At 34.3% G+C, this 25,677-nt stretch overlaps 1 protein-coding gene across 1 annotated transcript in view; it reads right to left on the bottom strand.

Annotated features, from left to right (window-relative positions):
* Cdh2 (cadherin 2) overlaps positions 1 to 25,677 on the bottom strand; it is a 203,936-nt gene that overhangs the window by 46,614 nt on the left and 131,645 nt on the right. Inside the window, exons 3-7 of the mRNA XM_074070099.1 lie at positions 11,095 to 11,321; positions 9,249 to 9,395; positions 6,829 to 6,984; positions 5,523 to 5,667; positions 2,802 to 2,974 (exon numbers count right to left, since the gene is read on the bottom strand). Of these exons, the coding sequence (XP_073926200.1) occupies positions 2,802 to 2,974; positions 5,523 to 5,667; positions 6,829 to 6,984; positions 9,249 to 9,395; positions 11,095 to 11,321 (848 nt within the window). The remainder of the gene's footprint in view (positions 1 to 2,801; positions 2,975 to 5,522; positions 5,668 to 6,828; positions 6,985 to 9,248; positions 9,396 to 11,094; positions 11,322 to 25,677) is intronic.

The following is a 25,677-nucleotide window of genomic DNA, read 5'->3' as shown; positions in this document are numbered from 1 at the left end:
GAATGGAAACACAACAGAAAACAAGTGACCATGTGTCAGGGCAAAACAAAGAATTGATAACAGAAATAAAAGGATTATTAGGCCTGGAAAATATGCAGGATCAGTTGTTCTTTGCATGAGAACAATTATGACAAGGTGTAATATTAAGTGATAATGTTCAACCAGTAGATTGGCATCACCATTTCTAAGAGCACTGGGGAAAACGATGGCTGAGATTTATTGAGCTCAAAGAGTGCTTCATGTAACATGTCACACAATCCCTCCAACCATCTCATGGAATAGCTAATATTCTTATGCCTGTTCACAGATGTGGGGGGTCATATTGAAGGTTAATGAAGGTCAAATTGTCTGTTGAACAGGCAGAGCCAAAAAATAAAGCCTGGCAAAGCAATGATGGGCAGTCTATCCAAAAACAGCAGCAAATGAACATGAAAAGACTGGGAAAAGGACATAAAGGCCAGGAATAGTAGCTACCACCAAGTAATGTAACAAGAATTAGGTGGAAATTTAAAAAAAAAACAAAAACACCCCAAGGACTAGATAATGTGATGGGTACAGCTTTAGGCGTGGAGAACCTAAGGAGTAAGTATTTTTTAAACTTGAAGATTATAGAAAAATAAGCTGACTCTTGGTAAGTGTTTTAATGATTAGAAGTTCCATCACTTACAGGAATCATATCCTGGGAGAACGACAACGGAAATTACTTTCGATGAAAAGGAAACTATGAATTCTAATAGAAATAAAATAATTTCAAGCTTGCAGGAGGCTGAAAAAGTCAAAGTAATTTATCCCTGGCCTCAGGCAGAATTACCACAAACCATCCAAGATAGATGTTTTTTTTTTTTCTATGTTAAATGACTTTCCGAAAAGGAAGGTTTTCCATAATTTTCTCTAGTAACTCATTGTTGTGTTTAATAATTTCACTGTCAAGAAGCAATTTCTCATTTCATATCTAACCCACAATTCTATAGTTTTAAGTCTATTTCTGCATTAATGTTATTGAGGGGTAGTTGAACGGCCTCTCTGTCCACGGAAAATATATTTACCCATGAGGCTTTTATCATCTAAACATAGTTTCTCTGATTTTTAAACATGGTTGTCTACTTTAAGAAAACTGTCTTTAATTATCCCTGCCTTTTTCTTGCCATAAAGCATAAATGTGATAGGAATATTACTGGATGAAACAGGATGAAGCCCCATTTCCGTATCATACAATGACATTGTGAATGACAGAGATATATTAGAATTTTGAACTAAGCTAAATCTATATAGTGTATAAGCAACCTGGCATTCAAGAGACAATATTGAAAAATATCCCATAATCTCACATAAAATATGACATTCATGCTGAGTTTATTGACAAAGAAGAATAGTACTTCATACCATAATGGAAAAGGTGGAAAGACATACATGTTTTGAATATCACTGAATTAAAAGTACTACTGCAAAAACTAAATTGATTTCAATGATCTCTGTTGCAAAACATTGCTAGAAAAAGAATCATCAACAGCCAGAAGTTAATAAGTGCCATGTCATGGGCACAATCTAACTCCTAAAGTTAAACCTCTCAGCTCAGTCGTGAATAAAGTAATCTTGATTGGCTCATATTACTTTATTATAGTGCTTTTAGCACTATCTTGTATGTATAATTAACTGCAATAGCAATGTTTTCTTCGATCCAATGCTACTACAGCAAAGAAAGTGTCAAAAAAAAAACCAACTTCTAAAATCCTTGTCAATAGTATTTATTGCAGTGCATGTAATGTTTCCTTTTGACATTCATAATCAAAGTGAGGTCTCATTGAAGTAAAAGCTGGCTCAGCCAGAAATCTGCAAAGCACAAATCTCTGTGAGTTGGCACTTTGATCATTCACTCAAATAATGGTTATGGATGGTCCAAATCATGACCTTGAGAATCTAAGAAAATGATCAGGACACAAATAGAGAAAGAACCTAAAAGTTTCACTGGGCATGAGTTTTCAGAAAGGGTATGAGCAGAACTTGAAACAGAACTTGGAGAACTGGAAGGTTCAATACCAGAAAAAAAGTGCAAAGCATTCCTGGAGATACACAGAACAGAGTGGGTTGCGACTTGTCACACTGAGACTGAGATGACCCACAGGAAATTTACCAGAACATACATTCTCACTGAAACTATAATACTGCATGGTATTTCACTGTCTTCAACACTGACTTTTTAAAAAAAATATTATGCCAGAAATGAGGTTTTCTACAGTTACAGCTTTAAATGCTTGTCAGTAGAATTAACGCACTTATCAATATTCAAACCAGTTAAATAAATTAAACTTGGAGTTATAGGGCACATTGTCATCAAGGAGATAATCTCCTTGTACAACATCAGGCTATCCACAGGGGCTCCAAAAAACCTAACCACATATGTGTTATTTGCAGACTCGTAACAATATATGTTAAAAATTACCCTAAATTTATTGCATTATATTATTTGGCCATGATGTTTAATTTAGTGCCTTACAAAAACCTTTAACTATAAAAGAAAATGCATAGAATTTTAAAAATTAGATACTAGAGAAGGTTAGTTTAACTCAGTGCATTATGTAGTAATGTAAGTAAACATTATGTACGCTAGCAATAATTTATCCAATATACATACATCATTTAACCAATAAGAAGTTCTAAAAGAAATAGTACAGCAAACTTACTAATGAAAACTAGCACATGAATGATAGTGTGAATACATTTATTATCTAGAGTTAAGATTTATGACACTGTTCAACTTTAAGATTAAAAACAAATTCAAATACAGTTTTTGGTTGGCTTACTTCTCGATCAAGTCCAGCTGCCACTGTGATGATGTCACCAGTCTCATTATTGATTGTAAACATGTTGGGTGAAGGGGTGCTGGGAGCCTGGGACACGATTCTGTACCTTAACATCCCATTTAGGGCATTTGGATCGTCAGCATCAATAGCAGTCACAGTCATCACATATGTTCCTAAAGACAGTGAACACAGGAAACTAATGATTTACCCTTCATTTCAGGGTCTCTGAAAAGAAGCTCTATCTACTATGCTGATGTGTTTTATTTTTGCTCTTCCAAAACAAACATTTTGAATCATTTAGATGATTAAAAATACTGCTTTAGAAATATAAAATATGGTCTAGCAAGTTGAAAGGAAAATTATGAAGTACTTCATAAATACTCATTTTTCTATAACCTAGAGGATAAATTCACTGTATAATTCTAAAAAGGTTCACTTCAGACTTAATATACAAAATGGAAATGATAAGTAATATAGCTGCCATTAGAAATGTGTCTTATGGCTCTGTTTCCTTCCCTATGTCACATTTTCTTCTTATGCAGGAACAAGGACAATGACTTGCTAAAAGTAAGCTGTGTGCGTAAGAAGGAATCCTCCACTTACTAGGTCATAAGGGAGCATATCATGCATTACTGTCTTGGTACATTGAACAGAGATTTGGCATTGGGGTTCATTATTTCCTCAGAGATTTAAAGAACACTGCAACCAACTTGGGGGCTTTGGAAAATAAATCCATAAAGCATTAAGATCAAGTAGATTCAAACCAACTGGATGAACTGTAATCTAGAAGTTAGAAGAAATGTAGCTACTATTTAGTATGGCTTGTTCAGTGTGGTCTTTGTGGTCATTACATTTTCTATCACCAGATTACCTTCTTAGATTATCTGAGTACAGTTCTACTTTAAAAGTATAAAAAACTTTACATTTGTTCCTTTGTCTACATGGTATACTTTTGTCCCAGAATTATTCTTGACTTGTTGACATTATTTAGTATCTTTTCAGAACTTATCCCTCTAAAGAAGGTAAACTTTTTGATTGGGTACCATCTTTACACCCTTATTTTTTCAAAATCTTCACTGTGTTTTTGCCTATTTTCTTGCCTTTTCTTTTACTTCCCTGTTAGAATTTAAGCTCATATAGGGCAGGACCTTATTTATCATTAGCATATCCACAGTATTGGAGCAGGAGCTAACACATAGCACCTGCTTCACCATTCACTATTGAATGAATGAATGAGTTGTTAATATAAAAAACAAAGTTTCAAAACTTTGAACCAAAGTACTAATAACAGCACAGTTTGATTCAAGAAGCACTGGATTATGAAACCTTGCTTAGAAGGGTGCTTTCAAACCACAGGAAATATACTCAGGAAACATCTACTTCTAGTGATTATACCTAGAGTCTTTACTTAGGGGAGGCCTAAATGGAAATTCATGGTCAAATGAATAATAAATATAGCTCAACTGGCTTATTTTTAAAATTTTTTGTTATGCTATATATTTTATGAAGTTTGATGTAAACAAGAAAAAAAATTATTTTTAAAAACAAAACTCCCATAGCAAAAAGACCCAAGGTTTAGCTGTCTTTGGAATGTTTGCATAAGACATGTTTCAGTAATGGTGTGTTTCATATGCTTCAACTTGACATTTTAAAACATGGAAGAAAGCTATTATGAAAATGCATTTCAGAAGGAACCACAGATGACAGAGCCTTCTGCACAGCCCTGTGTTCCCCCTAGCTGATCCCCACTCCCATCCTGCTCTCTCTGAGGTTGCAGAAGTATACTTGGACCAAGTAAAAGTATTCACTTTAGGCACAGTTGTTTATATCTATAAGTTAGGTCATGCATAAGTGAGTTACATAACTATTACACAGATGACCAAAGTATTATGTAGCACAGTTGTAAATACTGAGGCTTTATAAAATAGAAAATAAATAATATAGCTAATTAAATCTCTCTGAACAACACATTTTGCTTAGGAAGGCTGGCCAAACATTTACTTTTGCTATCTCTATACTACTGATTGCCTTGTCCACACAGTTTTTCAGATTAAATAGGCCTCTCTAGCCGGGCTATTCTACTGTGACTGAAGTCTGCTGTGTTTTCAGTTCAAGAATCTAAAACATCACTCAAATACCACTTTACAATGGTGAGAGGCTTTTGAAAGTGCTGTTTCTAGGCCAGGCCACTTTCCCTTATGCTAGTTGAAAAGAGAGGTCTGCAGAGGACATTAGGGCCACCCTGGAAGTAAATATCCAGTGTAGCTAGAGGGCAGCAGTCACAGCTGTTGCCAGCCCCCCACCTAACTGGTGGGTTTTACACTACCACCTGGTCCTTAGAACACCAAGCAGCTTCAAGGCTGTCTGGCTGGAATTTTTTGCTGCTCTGTGTCTTATGATCAAATCTGTTTACAGGCAGAAAGTCTTTTGTCTTTTGGTTTTCAAGCTTTGACTGCATGAACTAGAGTATGGTGAAATAATATGGTATATATTATTTTCAAAGACGAGAAAAATCATCCTCTGGGTAGTAGAAAAGATATTTTTCCCTTTTTTCTCTTCAGTAAGTTTCTCCCTAAGTTACCTTCCTTTTGGCCTGAAAGCATTATAAATGAAAGTAAATAACACTAAAGGGCTTACATAATTTTTCGTTTTCTAGCATACATGACAGTGCCAGTTACACAATTTTCTCAAGTCATCTCCAAATTATATCTGCAAACTTACCAGGCTTTGATCCCTCTGGAACAGTCCCATTCCAAACCTGGTGCAAGAACTCAGGTCTGTTATCATTCATGTCAATAACATTGATGACAATGTCAATGGGGTTCTCCACTTGATTGCCATTAATATCTACTGCATGTGCCCTCAGCTGCAAAAGTAATTAGAAAACAAATATATTTAACTGTCTGTCTGTGAGAAGATACAATAGACAATCACAATGTTACTAAGTCACTAGAATGGGCTGGGAGTTCAGAAACAAATGCCACTCTTCTCCCCCAAAAACCTAGGCTAGTTCAACTCCACATAATTAAGGTAGATAGATGAGCCAAAAGCCTCCCCTTACTATATGGTGATAAGCATCTTGCTCGGGGCACAGCTGACTTTAACACATGGAATCCACATACAAAAAAGTGAGGTGGAAATTATCAGCATTTGAGGATGAGGAAACTGAGGTTCAGAAATGAGAAGTAACCTATGGTGGACACTCTGCTCTGTTGACAGAACCCAGATCCAAAGCTAGCTCTGTTCAGCAACAAACTCCTTTTGTTAAATGAGTATATGTGATAAGAGTTGGAGTAAGTAAAATTTTGGTAGTTCCAGAGTAGTTGAAAAGATCAAGGAAATAGGAAAGAATCTAGAATTAAGTATACACAAGGTATTTTCACACTATTTTTAAACTGTAAAGTCATTTATAAACATTAAAAATATATGAACATATAAAATAGCATTCCTTTCCACAGCCCTAGTTCTCAGGTTTATAGGTACTCTTTGAGAAATTTACAGTGCAAAAATATCTATACTATGGTAAAAATTATAAGCAATATTTAGAAACAAACAAGGGAGAAAACACAGGAAAAAACAAACATGTATCATCCCTTATTAACAAAAGCTTCTTAACAACAGAAAAAAAAGAAATCCAAAAGCAGATTCGACGTGAGATAGAAACAGTGGAGTAACTTTGATTATAATATATTGTACTGATTAACAGTGTTGTCCTTTCATATATTTACATGCAACAGTTTTCACCCATTACTACAAAATTTATTCTCACCGGTTCTTAATCACATATTTTAAGGCAAGAATAACATATAAACAGCAGTGAGATTTTAGGCAATCTCCATTTCTCCTCTTTTTTTGGGTACTATTTGTTTTTTACCAAAAGAAATGATCAATTCAATAAAACATGATAGTTATGAAAAAAAGCCAAAATCCTTTCCTGATGTTAAAAACTCTCAGTGTCAAGGCTTTCTATATATGAGGCATTGGTAAGAGAGTACGACTATACACTTATCGGTGGTTGTAAACTTACATGAAACCGGGCTATCAGCTCCCGATCCAGAGGTTTTGTCACTGACAGCTGACCTGAGATGGGGTTGATAATGAAGATGCCAGTCGGAGGCTGATCAGCTCCTGGTCCAGTGACACTGTACCGCAGTGAAAGGTTTTTATCCCTATCAGATCTGATCTGAGGATCAAAAAAACAATCATATTAAATGGGAGATTAAATGAGCTCATTACAGACAGGGCATGCCACACTCCATGCCCTTGTTCAGTTATAAACTTGCCCCATCTCCTCTCACAACAGATCAGAACTTCTCCCAGGGGCCTCCTCCTCTCCTTTGCTTCTTGGTGACAGGCTTCAAAAAGGGATGTCACCTATCACCTGAAAAACTGGAGTAACATTCCTATCTAAAAGAACACTCACTAGAAGGGTGCAAAAAGTCAAAATTTAGGAGCATTAGTTTTTACACAGAATTTCTAGGTCAGGCTATTCAATAGTAATAGGTATGCAATTTAATGAAAATAAAAGTTGTTTGTCTTTTGGCTTCAGGAACTGTAATAATTTTATCTAATAATAGTGAGAAATATCCTTATGTGTAACTCTAATACTATGGTTGAGAGTAACTATCAGATTTCCTCACTTGTGCAGTACTAACACTTCTTCATTGCAACCAAAGCTTTCATAGCATTGAAGGTAGCATCTAATATCACAATTCTTTATTAAACAAGAAAGTATAAGAAAAAGGGTCTTCATATGTAATTTTAAATATAGGCTCACTGCCTTCTCTTCCAAATAAAACCACTCCCAGGAAAATCCTGTCAATGTGTGGGACATCACTGGAGGCAGAACAGGCTACAGATATGGAAGAAGGTAGGCAGGCACAGAGGAAGGGACAATTGAGAAAGAAACACTGTTTAGGAGTAACAGTGAAAGATCTATACACAACGGAATTTTATGCAGCCATGAAAAAGAACGAAATGTTATCATTAGCTGGTAAATGGATGGAATTGAAGAACATCATTCTGAGTGAGGTTAGCCTGGCCCGAAAGACCAAAAATCGTATGTTCTCCCTCATATGCGGACATTAGATCAAGGGCAAACACAACAAGGGGATTGGACTTTGAGCACATGATAAAAGCCAGAGCACACAAGGGAGGTATGAGGATAGGTAAGACACCTAAAAAATTAGCTAGCATTTGTTGCCCTCAACGCAGAAAAACTAAAGCAGGTACCTTAAAAGCAACTGAGGCCAATAGGAAAAGGGGACCAGGAACCAGAGAAAAGGTGAGATCAAAAAGAATTAACCTAGAAGGTAACACACACTCACAGGAAATTAATGTGAGTCAACTTCCTGTATAGCTATCCTCATCTCAACAAAATTAGATAAGAGCAAAATAGTTTCTGTCGGGTATTGAGGGGGTGGGGGGGAGAGGGAGGGGGTGGAGTGGGTGGTAAGGGAGGGGGTGGGGGCAGGGGGAGAAATGACCCAAGTATTGTATGCACATATGAATAATAAAAAAATAAAAATTAAAAAAAAATACCTTTATGAATTTAATGCAATTGGAGAGTTTTACTTTTGTGATTTTTTTTAAAATTAAAGCAAAATTCTTTTTTAAAAAATCATATTCTATTAACATAGAAAAAACACCCTTGTTCTGGTGTTATGTTCTCTGTTAAACTGTTACATATAAAACAAGTTAAGTGACTTATTTAAAAATCCAACAGTTGTCAGTATGTGATGGAATGCTAAAATAATCATGTACAGAAACATTTACATTTGATAAATAGGAATATGATGATTTTATCTTATTGTCCATTTGTAATAATAGGTTGTAAATTTTACCAAACATGCCAAAATAGCTGTATATTTTTTCTGATGGTATGTATCAGGAATAGCTGAAAAAAAAAAAAAGACTCACTTTTCAGATTTGAAAGCCTTTGGTTTTGCACGACACCAGGGATTCTGTTAATGGTATCAGAGGTCATTCTTTTTTCTTAAAAAAAAAACTCACAAATGCACTTGGTGCTGGCATTTTTAGCAGTGACTGCCCATTATGTTTTTCTTTTGGCCTCCAACCTATCTTTGGGGGGGGCAGAAATTATCACAGAGAGTCCAGCTAGAGACAGAGACCCTTAGGGTCTGTGTTGTAAGAGTGGGTATGGGACAGCTGGGAATGCATGCTGGCATTGGGGTTCATGAATTCATACACTGAACAAGCATTATCATTAGTGTCAAGGACCTAGAGAGAGCTATACATATAAGTAATCCAAGAGATAACAAAGGAGAACAAGAGGCTTTCTACAACACTGGAGGAATTCCGCCCACAGAAATTTTTTTGTGTATACAGTGTAATATACTCTACTTTATAAAAAAATAAACACACATATTTCTAACATGTCTAATATATACCTGCCACATGCCATAGAAATAATATTTTGGTGCTTACCCTGACAAGCTCTTGAGGAAAAGGTCCTCTGGAGTTTTCTGGCAGGTTGATTGGAGGGATGACCCAGTCTCTCTTCTGCCTTTGTAGGGAGCCACTGTGCTTGGCAAATTGTCTTGGGAATACTATTTCTTCAATTTCATGTGACTCCTTTGCATTAAAATACAATAAGACATTCCTGAGTACTAGGAAAAAATATTTCTGAAAGAACATCAATATTAATGGATACCTATAAGTAAGCATAGGAACTACAGCTTATTATGAACAACAACAAAAAAATAACTCTGGAAGGCCTTTTCTTGTCCCCTTAATAAAATAATAGAAAATGCCATAAAAATTTTGGGTTGCACTGTTCATTGAAAAAAATGAATATGAACAATTGATTATGTGGTTCAGCTGTGTAAACTGTATTTGCAGTTTCTATAAACCATCTTAGATAGTAGTTAATATTAAGCAAAATTTAATAGTACCCTTTTATATATTTCTCATTAGTTTAAACCACAGTTCAGGTAATGTGCTACTGTACATTAAATTTAGATCTTGATGTGCTAAAATATAATTTGAATTCTAAGAGAAGTTTAATACATACTGCAAAAGAATGTCTCAAATATTTATGACCCTATTAAATCCCACAGAATTAATGCTGTAATTATTCTAAACCTATGTCAGCCATGATAGATGCAGTAAATGACCCACTTTGCACACTAGACATTAATCTCTGCTAGATGTCAACATTTTCTTCTGTTTCTCCCAATATCTGTAGACATGTTAGCTATTAGCCTTTGCTACTTCAGTGCAAATATCCAAGCTAGCTTACTGGAACACAGAGAACCTACAAAAACAGAAGCATCTTTTCACCTCATTGGTTACCAGCTTCTCACTTTCTGTTATCCAAATGAGATGATTCCCTTTATCAGTTAATAGATTAATAAATTACATTTCACATGCCGAAACTTCAACACTTGTAGAAGAGAAAACTGATGTATTGTCCTCTAATAATATTCATTCGCATGTGATTAGGGATAGTCACTGCACATTTACAATTAAATGCCACAAATGAACAGGTGTGTTCCTATTTGTCAGTACAATAAATATACAGAATGTAATAGTCATAGCTCATAAAATCATGGACTTCAAAATATATGGGTTTGTCCCTGCATATCTATTTTGAATTAACTCAAAGAACTCAAGTATTCAGAAAATAATATTATCACAACTTTCTTGAAGAAGTTGGATCTTGTTTGAACTTCCAAATAATAGTGACTTAAACAAAGAAAGTGATCAATAAATGTTTGTTGAACAGTACACTGTAGGAAATGTACCTCATTTATTTTATCTTGTCTCGCAGTAGTTTTCATGAGAGGGAGTATATCATTCTTAAAAGTCATACCAGTAGTATAAATAATTCATACTCCCCAATCTGATTAAGGGACAAGACAAAACCCAACACTCATTGCCAGAAATGTTTTTCTGTTACTACTACTACTACTGTACCTCTCATCTAATAAATTTGACTGATGACATCTTGCAAAGAATTGTTTATTTTGTGGTTATATTTAACACCTTGTGAAGTTTCTAAGAAATTTTAAGAGACTACTTTTAACTTAAATTATAAATCTCAAAACAAACAAATCTTTCAAATATAATTGATGGTTGCTTAATATAAATTTTGGCTAACTATAATATGACATTACACATGCAACAAAATATTGGTAAAGGGACTGAAGTTGATCAAAATTCAAATATTGATCATCCATTTATGTGATATGAAGCAAAGTACATATTTAAAACAGTGGGTTAATATCTGAGTTTTAAACACCAACTCCAAAGCCACTTTTGGATTCTATACCTGGGTAGACTCCTCAGTTGAGGTTGGCTGGAGGCTCAACTTCACTGCCACTTGCCACTTTTCCTGGGTCTCTTTGTCTTGGGCATATACCAGGAATTTAGCACGCTCGGAAGAGAGTGGAAAGCTTCTCACCGCATACACCATACCATCTTCATCCACCTTGAAATCTGCTGGCTCACTGCTTTCATATTGTACTTTCCTTTTCCCATTGCAGTTGCTAAACTTCACTGTAAAAGATAGCAAAAATATAAACCTAATTATTCCACAAAGGCAAAGACACTAATATCTGAGCATGTATTGGGTTAAAACACAGTCACATGAAATATGAGTTTTATTTGCACATTATTAAAGGCATTCTCATAGTATAGAATACAATTAGCCTTCCATATCTGCAGGTTATGTGTCTGAGAATTCAACTAACCTCAACAAACTACAGACTGAGTATATTCCAACAGAAAACAAAATACATCTGTAGTGATGTATCAGGTTTACCTGATGTATTGAACATGTACACTTATTTTTCTTACCATCATTCTCTAAACCAGAAAGGACAACTACTTAAAGATCATCAACACTGTAAGAAATCTTTGCATTATGTATTGTAAGAAATCTATAGGTAACTTAAAATATGCAGGAAGATGTGTATAGGTTACATGCAAATAAATACATTGCCATTTTTATATCAGTGACTTGCTCATCCTTGGGTTTTAGAAACTGCTGGGGTCCTAAATCAAACTACTCTCAGATAACAGACTGTAGTTTTAGCTTGTTTTCTGGCATCTCCTGGTTTTAAGACTTTCTCCTCATCTTCACAGTTCCCTAGATTCTGGGCAGTCAGGCACTGCTGGTTTTCATCCTGACATCTTGCACTGATGATGCTACCCACTCTCTGACAATCTCCTATCACCCCTCATTCCCAGCTGTTCTCAGCTTTACTGTAGAAATCTGAGCTCCACCAGCCTGGCTGACACTCACTAGAGATGTATTTCAGAGCAAATTTTCTTTGTTATCCTGTATCCCGGCACATGGTCTTAATATATAATTTCCAAACAAATGCTTAAGAGAAGAAATTACTAGGTTTCTTCTTTATTAATGTCAAATGCTGTTTTTTATTAATGTTACATGCCCACTGTGCTCTAGAATGGCAAGACATTATGGTGATTAAATGGTGAATAATTAGAAATTTTTATCCCTTGTGGTGCTTACAAAATTCCATTAAAGGGGAACAGTTTAACAAATTTCCAAACAAAGGAAAATAAAGATATATCTTAAAATAAAAATTTAATTTAAAAATTCTGTGCCTTAAAAGTACTAGGATCAAAAGGTTTCAGTGTGTTATTTATCTTGATCTTACATGCCTGGACTTCAAATTGAAAAAAACAGTGCTTCCTTAAATGAAGTCTCAACAGATTATAAAAGTTAAAGCATGTATTTATGACTATAGAATCAGACATATTTGAGATACAATAAAATAAGCACAAAATATTCTCTAGGGAAGATTATTTGCTTTGCAGTGCTTAATCATCCTTTATGCAGAAAAATTCTATGGGAATAGAAGGAAAGGGATCAAGTAAAATGCAACTTTTCATTTCCACAAACAACTGATACTACATTCTGACAACAGTTACATAGAAGACACTTTAGAAAGCAAGTAATAGGTATACATTACAAAATATAATCACACACCTTTTGCATTTCTTAAGGATCTAAGTAAAGTTTTTACAAACCCCCACAAACTCCCACAAACAAACTGATGATAGTTCTTTTGCTTTCATTAATATAAATTCACTGAGACATGCACAAGACTACAGTCAAATAACACACATGCTTACTTCCCTTAATAACCATAAAATCCTTGATAGAAGTAATAAAATTTTAACTACTAAATACATTATTTTCCAGACAGTGCCACATATATCATCCTTCATTTCAACATGAAAATAAAATTTGTATCTCCAACAACATTGTGTTAAACCAAAATGTCAGTCCTCAGAGTAAAAGTATCTCAAAAGATACTTAATTATCCCATCTTCCATACCTTGTGGTTAAAAATTTTTTCTAGAGGAAAATGATGCTTACTGCTTAAGTTCATTAAAGACAACAAAACAAAAAGTAAAATTGTTTTTTGGAGCCTTGCTGAGAAGTCAAAATGATAGATTTTTATCATCTTTTAGCATAAGATGTACTTTTTGTATAACAAAAGAAATCCATTATACTTAAGATGGGTCAGAAAAGTTGCACAGTCTTGTGTATGCACATCCTTGTTAAATTTTCCCACTTCAGCACTGATCCTCACCAATCCACACCTCACTTGTAGCACCTGATTCCCTGGTGATGTTCTCCCAGGTGCCAGCCATGGTACACCCCACTGCTGGACCTGACCTCTGTAGTGATTTTCTCTTCCCTGCTTAAAACCCATAATATTGTACAGAAAGTTTTTTTTTCTTTTATTATTCATATGTGCATACAAGGCTTGGGTCATTTCTCCCCCCTGCCCCCAGCCCCTCCCTTGCCACCCACTCCACCCTTCCCTCTCCCCTCCACCCCCTCGATACTCAGCAGAAACTATTTTGCCCTTATTTCTAATTTTGTTGTAGAGAGAGTATAAGTAATAATAGGAAGGAACAAGGGTTTTTGCTGGTTGAGATAAGGATAGCTATACAGGGAGTTGACTCACATTGATTTCCTGTGCGTGGGTGTTACCTTCTAGGTTAATTCTTTTTGATCTCACCTTTTCTCTAGTTCCTGGTCCCCTTTTCCTATTGCCCTCAGTTGCTTTTAAGGTATCTGCTTTAGTTTCTCTGCGTTAAGGGCAACAAATGCTAGCTAATTTTTTAGGTGTCGTACCTATCCTCACCCCTCCCTCGTGTGCTCTCGCTTTATCATGTGCTCATAGTCCAATCCCATTGTTGTGTTTGCCCTTGATCTAATGAAAGTTTTTAAGATAGTATGTAGTTCTAATTCTTGATCACTTCGTCTCTTCTGTTTTACTTATCATCTCTAAAACATAATCTGTTCAGTCAAGACAGATTCCAGTCATCCCCCACCTCATCCCCTTGTCGTGGGCACCCTCCCAACTTCCATGCCACAGCCCTGGAACTGGGCCATTCTTCTGAGGGGCAGAACCCATCAAGATGCCCAGCAAAAAATGTTAGGCCATGTCTTCATTTGCGATTGCTCTGAATTCTTTACTTTATAAGTTTTCTGCATTTGCTATTCATTGAAACACATTAACACTATTTCATTGTGAACATTATTATATTAAGTAATGCTTATTTGTTAATGGTTTCATGTGACTAGATCTTCTTTCCCCAAGCAGACAATAAGTTCATTTTGGTTTTTTGACAGCAAGTCTTGGTTCTTTTGTTTCCTTTTCCACCTACTAGTACACACATTGATTTAAGTATTCATTAATATTTTACAAATACTAAAAAAAAAAAAAAAAAAAAAGAAAGAAAACAGACTGGAAACTTGGAAGGAAGCACAGTTTGCTATAGCAACACCCAGAAACAAAAACCAACCAAGCAACCAACTTAGGTACTTCAAATAATTTGAATTGGTATTAAGTTGTTAGTAGAAAAAACTAAATTAATTATTTGTTGCTTGCCAGGCATTGCACAAAACAATTAAGATTATGTTATACACTTCAGCCTTAACAATAACATCTTGAGGTAGCACTCATTGTATTTCTGTTCTACTGATGGAGAAAGAAAATCCTATCCATGCCCTTGGCTATTTGATTCCTAATCATTCCCCCCAAAAAGTACAAAAGAATATGAATAAACTCATGACTCAAGTTATTGAAACCTAGTAGTTTAATTGACAATAAAATTAAAGAAATAACAAAGAGGATCAGTAAATGTCAGTGAAAAGAATAATGCCAATTTTAAACCTTTCAGAGTTCCATGGTATTAAAAAATAATTTGTAAATCAGAATATACCCAAGGGTAGTAGTTGTAGACCCTTCAAGTGGGGTGAGGGTGTGAGTAGGCAGGAAGAGGATAATTCATACTTATTTACTGTGAGTGACTGATTCTGTTAATCTGGCACTAAGTTACTTATTTGTGTCAAAGTTCTTTGGGGGAGGGAAAGACAGAAGACTTCAAGGAATGCATTTTCAAGGAAGAAAAAATATTTATTTTGTACAAAGTATCTTTGTGCATCCTATGAATAAGAGGCTGACCTCAGAGAGTATGACACTGGAAAAACAATTTGGAGGAAACTGTATATAGGTTACTTACTTAAAGTCAGTTATATCTACCCTTGCCTATAACCTATAATCAAAATGAATTATTTCAATACATCTGTCATTAAAATTTTCTGAGTTTAAAAACAAATGCTAAGTCTCATTTGCTCTAATATTACAATAATCAAAAATTCTGTTATTATTCTGATTTATTTATGTATTTGTGCTGAGAATAGAACCCAAGGTCTTGTGCACACTAAGTACATGCTCTGCCATTGAGCTATATCCCCAGCTCTAGTCAGGTGTATGTATTTATGTATGTATGTATGTATATATATATATATATATATGATACATACTATTCTTATAGTATTACAAAATCCCCCTTGTACATTCAACCAGTACTTAAAATAAAATTAAAATACTTTAAATTAAAATAAGTTAACTGTCAACTGAGAAAGTTCCTCTCAGTGAATAGGAATATTAGTCTGACCTCATCCTCACCTCATATAGCATTTCATGCTGATGATGTAAGGAAACACGCTGAAAGCTGTTATTAGTAGAGGGTCTTGTTGGACAGGTTACTGGGAGAGGGGAAGATAAATGGAGAGGGTAAAAGAGGGTGACTGTGTGCCATGTACTTTATATATTTGTATGAAAATAGAACAATGAAACTTGTTGAAATTATTTTAAGTAGGCATGAGGAAGAATGATGGAGGGATTGAATCTAACCAAGGTACACTGTAAACCTGTATGGAAATGTGACAATGAAACTCCCCTGTGCAACTAATATATGCTGATAAAAATTTTTTTGAAAAGCATTTCATGTATCATACCTGGCTCATAATGATTGACTTCATCAATGTTAGCCATGTTTAATTATTCTGCAGTCACACAAATTAAAACAGTTATTAATTTCAATTGGTAACACATGAATTCTACTTATAATCCACTGGTCAATGTTTATTGCCTGTTGTCTTGTTCACCTAGGACTTAGATGCAACTTGGAATATTTTCTCAAATTTAACAAGATTCATCTCTGCTCTAGGTCCAATTTCTAAACTTACACAAGGGGTTTATTTTTGGCAGAAATTTAAAGGTTAATGGTAAAAAAAAGTGGAAAATTGCTGTTATAAAATTGTAGTTATACCACTAAGATTTATTCATATTTTATAAATTATATTCACTAATATAAAAAAAGCCTTAAAAAGTTTTCAGGTTAAAAAGTGAGAGTACACATAAATCATTCCAAATGGAAAAAGAGACAGTCAAGGGACAGGCTTAATGATTAAACTTAGATTTAAAAATTTAACTTTCAAGATGAAGAAAATAAGGTAAACAATAGACCTCTTACTTATAAAAAGACATAAGTAATTTTGTTATTGAAACATTTTCCTTATAGATGGTAAGTAAAGCCATTTTCAACTTTTATTTTTCAAAATATAAAGTGGTTTTATCATTATTATATGGGGCTTTTAGAGAATGTGATGACATTTTTATCTTACACTAAAATATATCCTTAGCAGGGAAACTGTTCTCAATACTATAATGGTGGATGCCAAACATCATGTTTTTGGTAAAACCCTCTGAAATGTAAAACACAGAATGAATCCTGTTGTAAACTGTAGACCTTAGTTAACAAAAATGGGTCATGTTTTATCAGTTCTAATAAATGTATTTAGTACACTAATGAAAGATGTTACTAATAGGTGGAGCTGCGTGGAGGGAGGGATATACATAGAACTCTGTAATTTCTCTTTAGTTGTTCTGTAAACATAAAACTGATCTAAAAGTAAAGTTTACTAAACAAACAAACATAAAAATGATTCCCTAGAGCTGATGGCCTGGTCTGCTAAAGTCTGCTACAACACTAGACATCTGAAGGGAACAGTCAGTTGTCAATGTTCTGCCTCTTCCAAACATTTTAGTGAACTGCTTCCAGCTGGTATCAGTTGAATAATATGATTCAATCAATAATTTATACCAGTATCCTAAGTATGGAAATTCTGAGTTGCTGTTTAGTGAGTCACAATATTTTATCAGACAAATATAATAAAGTTGAAATTCTAATATTTTACAAATGATCAAAGAACTTAAAATCTTTTCCTGACAACACACTTTTCCTTACATTAAGACATTAATTTTGCCTAAGTGCTCAGATAGCCCACAGTAGAAACTGCACAGTTTCGAAACATGAGAGAAAAAGGAATGCATTTCTTTGGCTAACTAAAAGAACAAGTCTGGCCCACAGGATTTATAAAAAAATTAAAGCAAATTTATGCATGATTAAACATTTGTGGCTAAAAACATCATAATACTAAACAAGAGAATTTTATTAGACTATTGCACATTTTACATACATAATATGTAGTTACAGTGTGCTAGCCAACATAAAACTTTGTTAACATGATTAATATAAAATTAAACACCAGGGAAATAATTATATTAAAGCATATATTTACTCTTAAAGCAGTACCTCAAATTAATGCTAATCATATAACCATAATACCCTTATAAAGTATTAACAGGAACCCACATATCTTGTATATTAATTTATTAGCAGTTAATAGCAGTACATAAACAATATGAATGAAAATGTGAAAATATTCACATATGGTTTATGATTTTTGTTCAAGTAAAACATCCCACCATATTTAGAAACAATTATAGAAAACATTAAAATATCTTCCTGCCTTAATATGCCTTTGACTTTTTTCCATGTTAATTGCTATTTTTGAAGGCATACTGGGAAAATAGAAATAGATTCACGCTGCTAACAGATGTTCCCCTTCCATGGGCACACAGCAACATCCAGTAATGAACTAGAAATGAAGATGGGAGGAGGAAGGTGGGGGATTGATTGACAGTAGGTATTTCATAGTGTTTTTACATTTTTCCCCCAGAATAATTGATACCCTGAAAGGGCTACTAATTCTTTTTACATGTGTATAATGCGATGTTTTTAGAGATAGTTTGGGAATTCCACAGGGAGCTTGCTCAAAAAGGTCACTATTATATAATTTTGTAAAGTAAAATGAAATGGAATATATTATTTTACATGCACAAAATTTTCAACTTGAATACTTTAAAATTTCTAATGATACATCTGAGTTTATGTTCATAAAATAACCTTTATAAAACAAGTTTTATGACTGAAACATCAAATTCTTTCACCATCAATGAAAACTTTATTTACAAAAGCTGTCAGCAACCCAGGACAGTATAGCATTTACTGTTATCACTTTTTCTCCAAAAAAGAACAGAAAATTCTTTCTCATAACATAAGAGACAAATTTATTAAATTTCATGTTCCTTCTTTTTCTCACATTGATGAGTGTAATGCTGAAATTCCTTGTACAAATGTACATTTTTTTCAAGATTTTTCCTACGTATTTCAAAATAAGTGAAACTTTACCTCAAACATTCACAGATAGTGCTCTAATAGCCTTAACCATTTTTCCTTAGGATTTAAAATATGACACCAAGTATCACAATGAATCATTTTTATTCCTTTTTTGAAAGCTGGATTTTTCTTCAAATCTACAAGCCATGTACATGTAATTTTTTTTCAGGTCTTTGGAGTTTTCAGTCAGGTGCTCCAAAATGTCAGGTGAGTTAGCTACATTTTCAAGAGAATAATTCTCCTTTAACAAATCTCTAGTAAGTAACATTCAAACACACTCAGAATCTATTTTTCTATTAACTGATACACTCTTGGGGGAAAAGGTGTCTTTTGGATAGCTTGTATACCTTGGTATATATCAGTAAATATGTCAATCTAATCTCTTATCTTTGTATAAAGCTACAGTCACTTATTTATGTTCATATTTTCATATCAATTTATGTAGAATTAAAATTTACAAGCAGACTTTCATGTACAAAAGGTTTATGTGATTAACTTTCAAATTAAACTCTATGTTTATCCGTCATGCCAGTTACAGCCCTTGTACCAGGGTCAGAGCATCAGCCTAATGAAAAGTCTACTACATAGCTTTTTTTTAAGTATTCATTTGCCTCCTTACACAGATAATCTATACAGACTGTTTTTTTTCTCAGAATAAAGAAAGATCTTCAAGGATTTTATCCATTTCTATTATCTAACATATTTGCTAGTATCTTAAAAGTCACTGAAATCCAATGACAATCTTTTGATTAGCAGTCCTTATGATGTGTGAGGACTATCACCTCCTCTCCTGATAGCATTACGTACACAAGGCTCCTTTTCTATTTCTTTTGCTTCATGGGATCCCAGTTCCCATCAGTGGACAAAGTATATGTAGGCTGATAAAACAAGGAATTCTTCAAATGTTCAAGGCATTCTGGATCAAAGTATGAAATGTGAAGCCTTGTAAATGACTTTTATAGCTTGATCATATAGTGTTCAATTTTATGAAAGAACTTTCTCTTTCTGCTTTAAAGAGTCCAAAACTACCTCTGCCTAACATGGCTGTTTTGGGTATAGTGCCCACAAAAATTTGTAGTGCAAAGTTTCATTTGATTACTCTTGTGTGCACATGAAATGTTTAGCCTACATGGGAGAATAATTATAAGGACATAGTTTCCAGTTTTGGAGGATTAGTACCACATTAGTACTATCAAGCTGTAGCTTAATCATATGGGGAAATGAATTCTAGTGTTTGCAAAGCCATTCAAAGATTTCCTTTTTATTCATTAAGTTAAGAAGATAAATAGGTAAAAATGAAATCTAAGGAACAAATGCAATGTGGGCGATATATTTAACTCCAGAAAAACCTATTTGTAAATGAAAAACCATGTATAAATAAATTTCATATAAAATATACAAGTATGAAATACATAAGACCATCTGTATTTTAAAAATGCTTTACGATAAATCATGAAAACCTTGAAAACTAAACATAGGCATGTTAGAATTATTAAATATCTTGAATTTAATAATTAACAGTCTAAAAATATACAAAATATAAGCTGGGTCCCAGTAGTCATAGCTACCTGGGAGACTGAGAACAGGAGGGTCACAGTGAGGCCAGCCGTGACAAATAGTTCATGAGACCCCATCTCTAAAATAACCATTGCAAAATGGACTAGAGATATAGCTCAACTGGTAGAGTATATGTTTTGCAAGAACAAAGCCCTGAGTTCAAACCCCAGTACCAACCAAAAAATATATACAAAATATAATCTTTTAAAATATTCCTTCACAATCAAAAATACTTTAAAAATCATCAATTTCTGGAACTTAAGAGTTAGTAATTTAGCAATTTTTATGTCCAGAGAAACTAGCCAATTATTATTAGGAATTTATTTCTAAAAGCTAGCATAAATTTCACATAATATTAACACTTTAATCCTACAACATACAAACACTAATTACTGATTTCCACAAAAACAATACTTCTAACTGTTAGCCTTAAAATACATTAGGAAGGAAGGAAGGAAGGAAGGAAAGTATATGAAGGGAGGAAAAGAAAAGGAGGGAGGGAAGAAAGAAGCAACTGGAATGAAAAATTAATGAGAAAAATATTAAGCAATAAAACTGATATATGTCTCCTATTTTAGAATTAAATAGTACAAAATATGAGCAAAATTAAATTGAATGCAAATTAAATCAAAAGATTTATAAAACTAATACTTGCATAAAATCTTCACTTAGAATAAGCACACCGATACTAAGACAAGTGATAACATTAACTTGGGTGTTTTGTGGGAAAGTCAAGAAGTTTTGGTTTTTGGTTTTTTAATTGTACATAAGTGGTCACATGTTAGTAGGCTCAGCCTAGCCTTTAGACATACAGCGTTGGCCCAAACAACATTTTCAAAAAAGTAATTTCATGTTCTTTTGATTCTTCTACCTCCAGTTGGTTACCATGAGATAAACCCCTGTATTTAAGTTGATTGGAAAACTAGACTACTGAAATGCTATCCAAAATCTTTTTTTCCCTACTGTCCTCTTACCTTCAATCACCTAAACCACCCCCTAGACTATAGGTAGGGTGGATATGGCATTTTGGACAAAATACAACGGTGGACTGAATCTGGTATTGTGTTTTGAAAATGGAGTGGAGATGGGGGGTGAGTACAATTTTAACAAGCTTTTCAGGGATCACACTAGCACAGAGGGAACAGGGAAGGTTTGCCAAGTCCTTGTTAGGACACCTACAGCCTACAATCATCACCCATTTGTACCACCCTAGAGATCATCTTCCAGATACTTGGGAATTGTTTTTCTCAGCACATGAAACTACCCACTAAAACCTGAAAGAGCAATGGCTGCCCAGTACAAATATAATGTGAGCCATTTATGTTATTTGACTTATCCTAGTAGCCACATTACAAACTAAAAACCAGGTGAAACAAATACTGGTAGCACACTTGCATCCCATTCATGGCATTGTGGATGGGATATACTGATCTGTTTTGCCACAGTGCTGAAATATTAAGCTCCATGTAGGCAGAAATAAAACTCAGCATTTCTTCAGTTTTTCTCCCCTTCCTAGACATTCGGAAAGGTTATTTAAAGCAGCGACCCTGACATTAGGTAAATCCATGAGGACAATACAACATGAGGGCTGAAGTGACCCCTATCTTTCTCCAGCAGAATCATTTAAAAGTTACTGCTCTATTTCCCTGCAGTGGTGATTAAGAAAGAACCTGTCAGATGGAGGTAAGACAAGATCAAACAGGGACGAGTGAGCCACCCTGGGGAGAGCTGCCCTGAGAGTCAGCCTATCCACAATGGACTCTGAAAAAATGAGAAATCAGTGTTGCTGAGTTAAGCACAGAAAACTGGTTGGCGCAGCACATACTAGCCTACCATGTCTAATAAGACCATCACACGAGTAACCTCAAGCACAATCAATGCAGGAAATCAGGATGAAATGTCTGCAAAAATGAAATCAATCAGAATCAAACTTAATGTAGGCAAAACTTGTAAAACAAAAATAATTTTATTTATTTATTTCTCCACCAAAAAAAGTTTTATTATAATGTCCTGAAAATGTTATGAAATCCGTGAAGAGAAAGTGTTATTTCTTTTTCTAGCCAGGGAAAGTCATGTAATATTTAAGTAACATCTGTATACAACTTGCCAAGTATAAAAGAAAGGAATGAAGTACTGTGATGTTCTTCCATGAGATGAAATTTAAAAAAAATCAAAACAGCAGTAGGGATGATAAAGAAGAATGATTATGACATCAAAAATATGAAATTAAGACTTTCAATAGTCTATGAATGCTATGCACACAATTTACCAAATTACTGGTAAGCAGAAGGATTACTACATTCTCCCTTGTATGACTGCTAATAACTCAAAAGGTTTTAAACATTTCTTCACTTCACTGATAGTCTTCCTCCAGGCATGTCTATGCCATGAAATTCAATGAATGCCCTTTCTTTTGACAGAACCCAGATACAAATATATAAAATTATCAGTGTTCAGACAGAGTTCTCTGTCTCTCTCCGTCTTTCTCTCCCTCATAGGAGAATGTGCCCATTAACAAATTACACTGAAATATCACAGCCCCTAATTAAATTATGCTCACAGAATACAGGTGGTAGAATCTCCTTTTCCCAGATGTATGGTTGTTAGTCTGTGAGGCTGCTTGAGTTAACAAAGAAAGATTCTTAATTTTTATAACAGATTTTTGCTAGCTTTTTAAGGAAAAAGTCTTCACCATTAAATTTATTATAAACAAAAATTCTTAATAATTAAAGTTTCAAAAAAAATTCCACTAAGAAAAAGAAAAAAAAAAACTAAACTAAACCTGTGTCTCAATCAATTTCAGCAATGTGGCCTCAAAATGTGCCACATGGATGAGTAGAAGTGAATGTGTCCCCAGAATGCAGCACTTATGGGTATACCAAGAAACAAAAGGATGTTACACGGTTTATGAAATGTGAATAAAAGGAGAAGGACATGAAACATACTGTTCATTACAGAAATTATCCCTATTGATAGGATATGATATCACATTAACTGGAATTAAACTCCACTGGATTATTAACCTTATATCCAAAACAATTTCCTAATATCAAACTTATCAAACAAGACTAAAATTTTATCCTAAACACTTGCAAAAATTTTAGAAATGTTTATGTTCATTAGCTTGTGAGTAGGAGAAACAACAGGATCATAGATGAAGAAATGACACTGTATACAAAACAGCTCTTAAAAATCTGTCATCAAAATACTAACCCCTACTTTAAAATTTGACTTCCCCATTTTTACTGCCAATCCATCAAAAAGATGTATTAGCCCGCTCAGTGCTAGCAGGAACTTTGTAAGTAGCAAAGTTGGGTATTGTACAGAGAGCTAACTATAAACATTTAACAAAAGCAATGCCCAAACTCTATTTCTACAGAACATTAACAATATGATGGGTATTAACTATTTAGTATTTGCAGGGCTACATAAAATTTTCAGCAGTTACTATTTACTTTAGGAAGGCAGCAAAGTTATTCAAAGAATTACATATAATCCTTGAACTACAAATAGACCTCAAATAGCAAAGAAATGTACAAATTCTGATACAAATTCATGAATAATATATGTAATCTGTATTATTATATTACTATGTTATATATCAATATAATATATTGCTTTTCAACTTTTTAAAGAATTATTGCATAAACCCTAGAAAGCTACTTTATTAGCAAAAGACGTTGTTCCAACATCCTAAAGGGATAGTACTTCTTAGATCAGTTCAACTCAGTCTGGACTAACACAGTCACAAGAAAAACAAGAACAAGTAATCTATGGCATATAATAAGAATTGGATTTTTTTTTTTTTTGGAGATAGGCTTTCCCTATGTAGCCTAGGCTGGCCTCAAACCTGAGATCCTCCTGCTTCAGCTTCCCAAATGCTGAGATTAAACATGAGTCACTATGTCCAGATCAAATTAAATTTTTAATGCATTATCACCATCATAATAAAAGCCTATCTAAAGATTGTCTGATCTTATATATGTATAAATTCTAAAGTAAGGTTATGTTTTTAATGTCCGTTAGTTATATTAAGAAAGTGTATTTTATTATGGTAGCCTATAACTGCATCCAGTTGTTATCACTGGTTTGAAAAGAAAACCAAATTCCTCTTCATAAATGCTCCCTCTATCGGCTGAAACACTGGGCAGGAGGCGTGGCTCAAGCTGCAGAGCCCCTGCCTAGCTAGCAGGAAGCCCTGCAATCAAACCCCAGTACCATCCAAAAAAAAAAAAAAAAAAAGAGAGAAAAAGTTCCCTCTTTTGTCACTACCCAAATGAACGTCACAGTTGGGCTGCAAACACACCAACTCAGCAATTTCAATAGCTGCTGCTTCAAAATTTGCTCCTTTAACTGACAATAATAAGCCTTATCCTTGTTAATGGGGTGATATTTCCTCTTAGAGAAATGACTGTACTCCCATTTCACCATTCTCATTAATTATATCAAAATGAACACGAGCAATTGTCATACACTGTAGCATTATGGCTGTTTCACACGGCTCCAGTGCCACCCCACGTGGTTTATCTGGAAATCATCTTTTTTAAGTACATCCTGCACGTCACTATGGCATTTAGCCCAGCTTTTAGGTATATTTGTGTCGGACCAAGGTATCCTTAAGCTTCACAGAGATAAGGATTTTCACGTTTAATTTACCCTGTGTAAATACAGAATTGCTTATTAAAGGCTTCTCATTACATTAACTAAGATGATGTCAAGACAAGTATCCTGTGCACATGCTATTTAGTTCCAGTTTGCCATTTCCCAATCTGTATGTATTAGCTACAATAAATTGAGTTAAGCTAAAACAATATCCTTATCCTGTACTGATAAGTAGATGCAATAAACAGACTAGTCTGAATTATATTCTTTGGCATAAAAGCCCCAGCAATACCAATGTTTTAAGATAACATACCAAAAAATCTTTAAAAATAACCTAACCTACAGTAGTCAGTTAACTTCCAAAAGTATATGTAAAGAAAAACAACAGCTGTGAATAATTGGGACAGTGACAAAAACAAATAATGAAAAACAAAACAAAACAACAAAAAATACCTGAGCAGGAATAAATGAGAGAACTCCCAAATTTGATTTGGGATTTTTTTATTGTTGTTCAATGGCACTCCATGACAGACTGGGTCCAAATTCTCAGCAATAATAATGTATACAGTGTTTAAAAAAAAGAAGAAAAATATCTAGCCAAACTCAAAATCAAGATAAACACTTTTGTAGACTAGTACATATGTTGAATATGATTGTCTGGTCCAAAAATGGGCCAGTATAAATTGACACCTGGATAAGAAGCAAGCAGAGATAACAGGAAGTTTAGCCTCTGTGGGCATAGTAAAGCTACATGAAGGTGACAGGCAACAAGGTAGAGCAGCTAGTGTGCCACCCAGCTTTAAGGAATTGGTCTGGGGTTAAGGCTGGGTTTGGG

The sequence above is a fragment of the Castor canadensis genome, chromosome 4 (assembly GCF_047511655.1).
Source record: "Castor canadensis chromosome 4, mCasCan1.hap1v2, whole genome shotgun sequence".
NCBI classification, from domain to species: domain Eukaryota; kingdom Metazoa; phylum Chordata; class Mammalia; order Rodentia; family Castoridae; genus Castor; species Castor canadensis.
The sequence above is the reverse complement of the archived record's forward strand: the minus strand, read 5'-3'. Positions and strand labels throughout refer to the sequence as shown.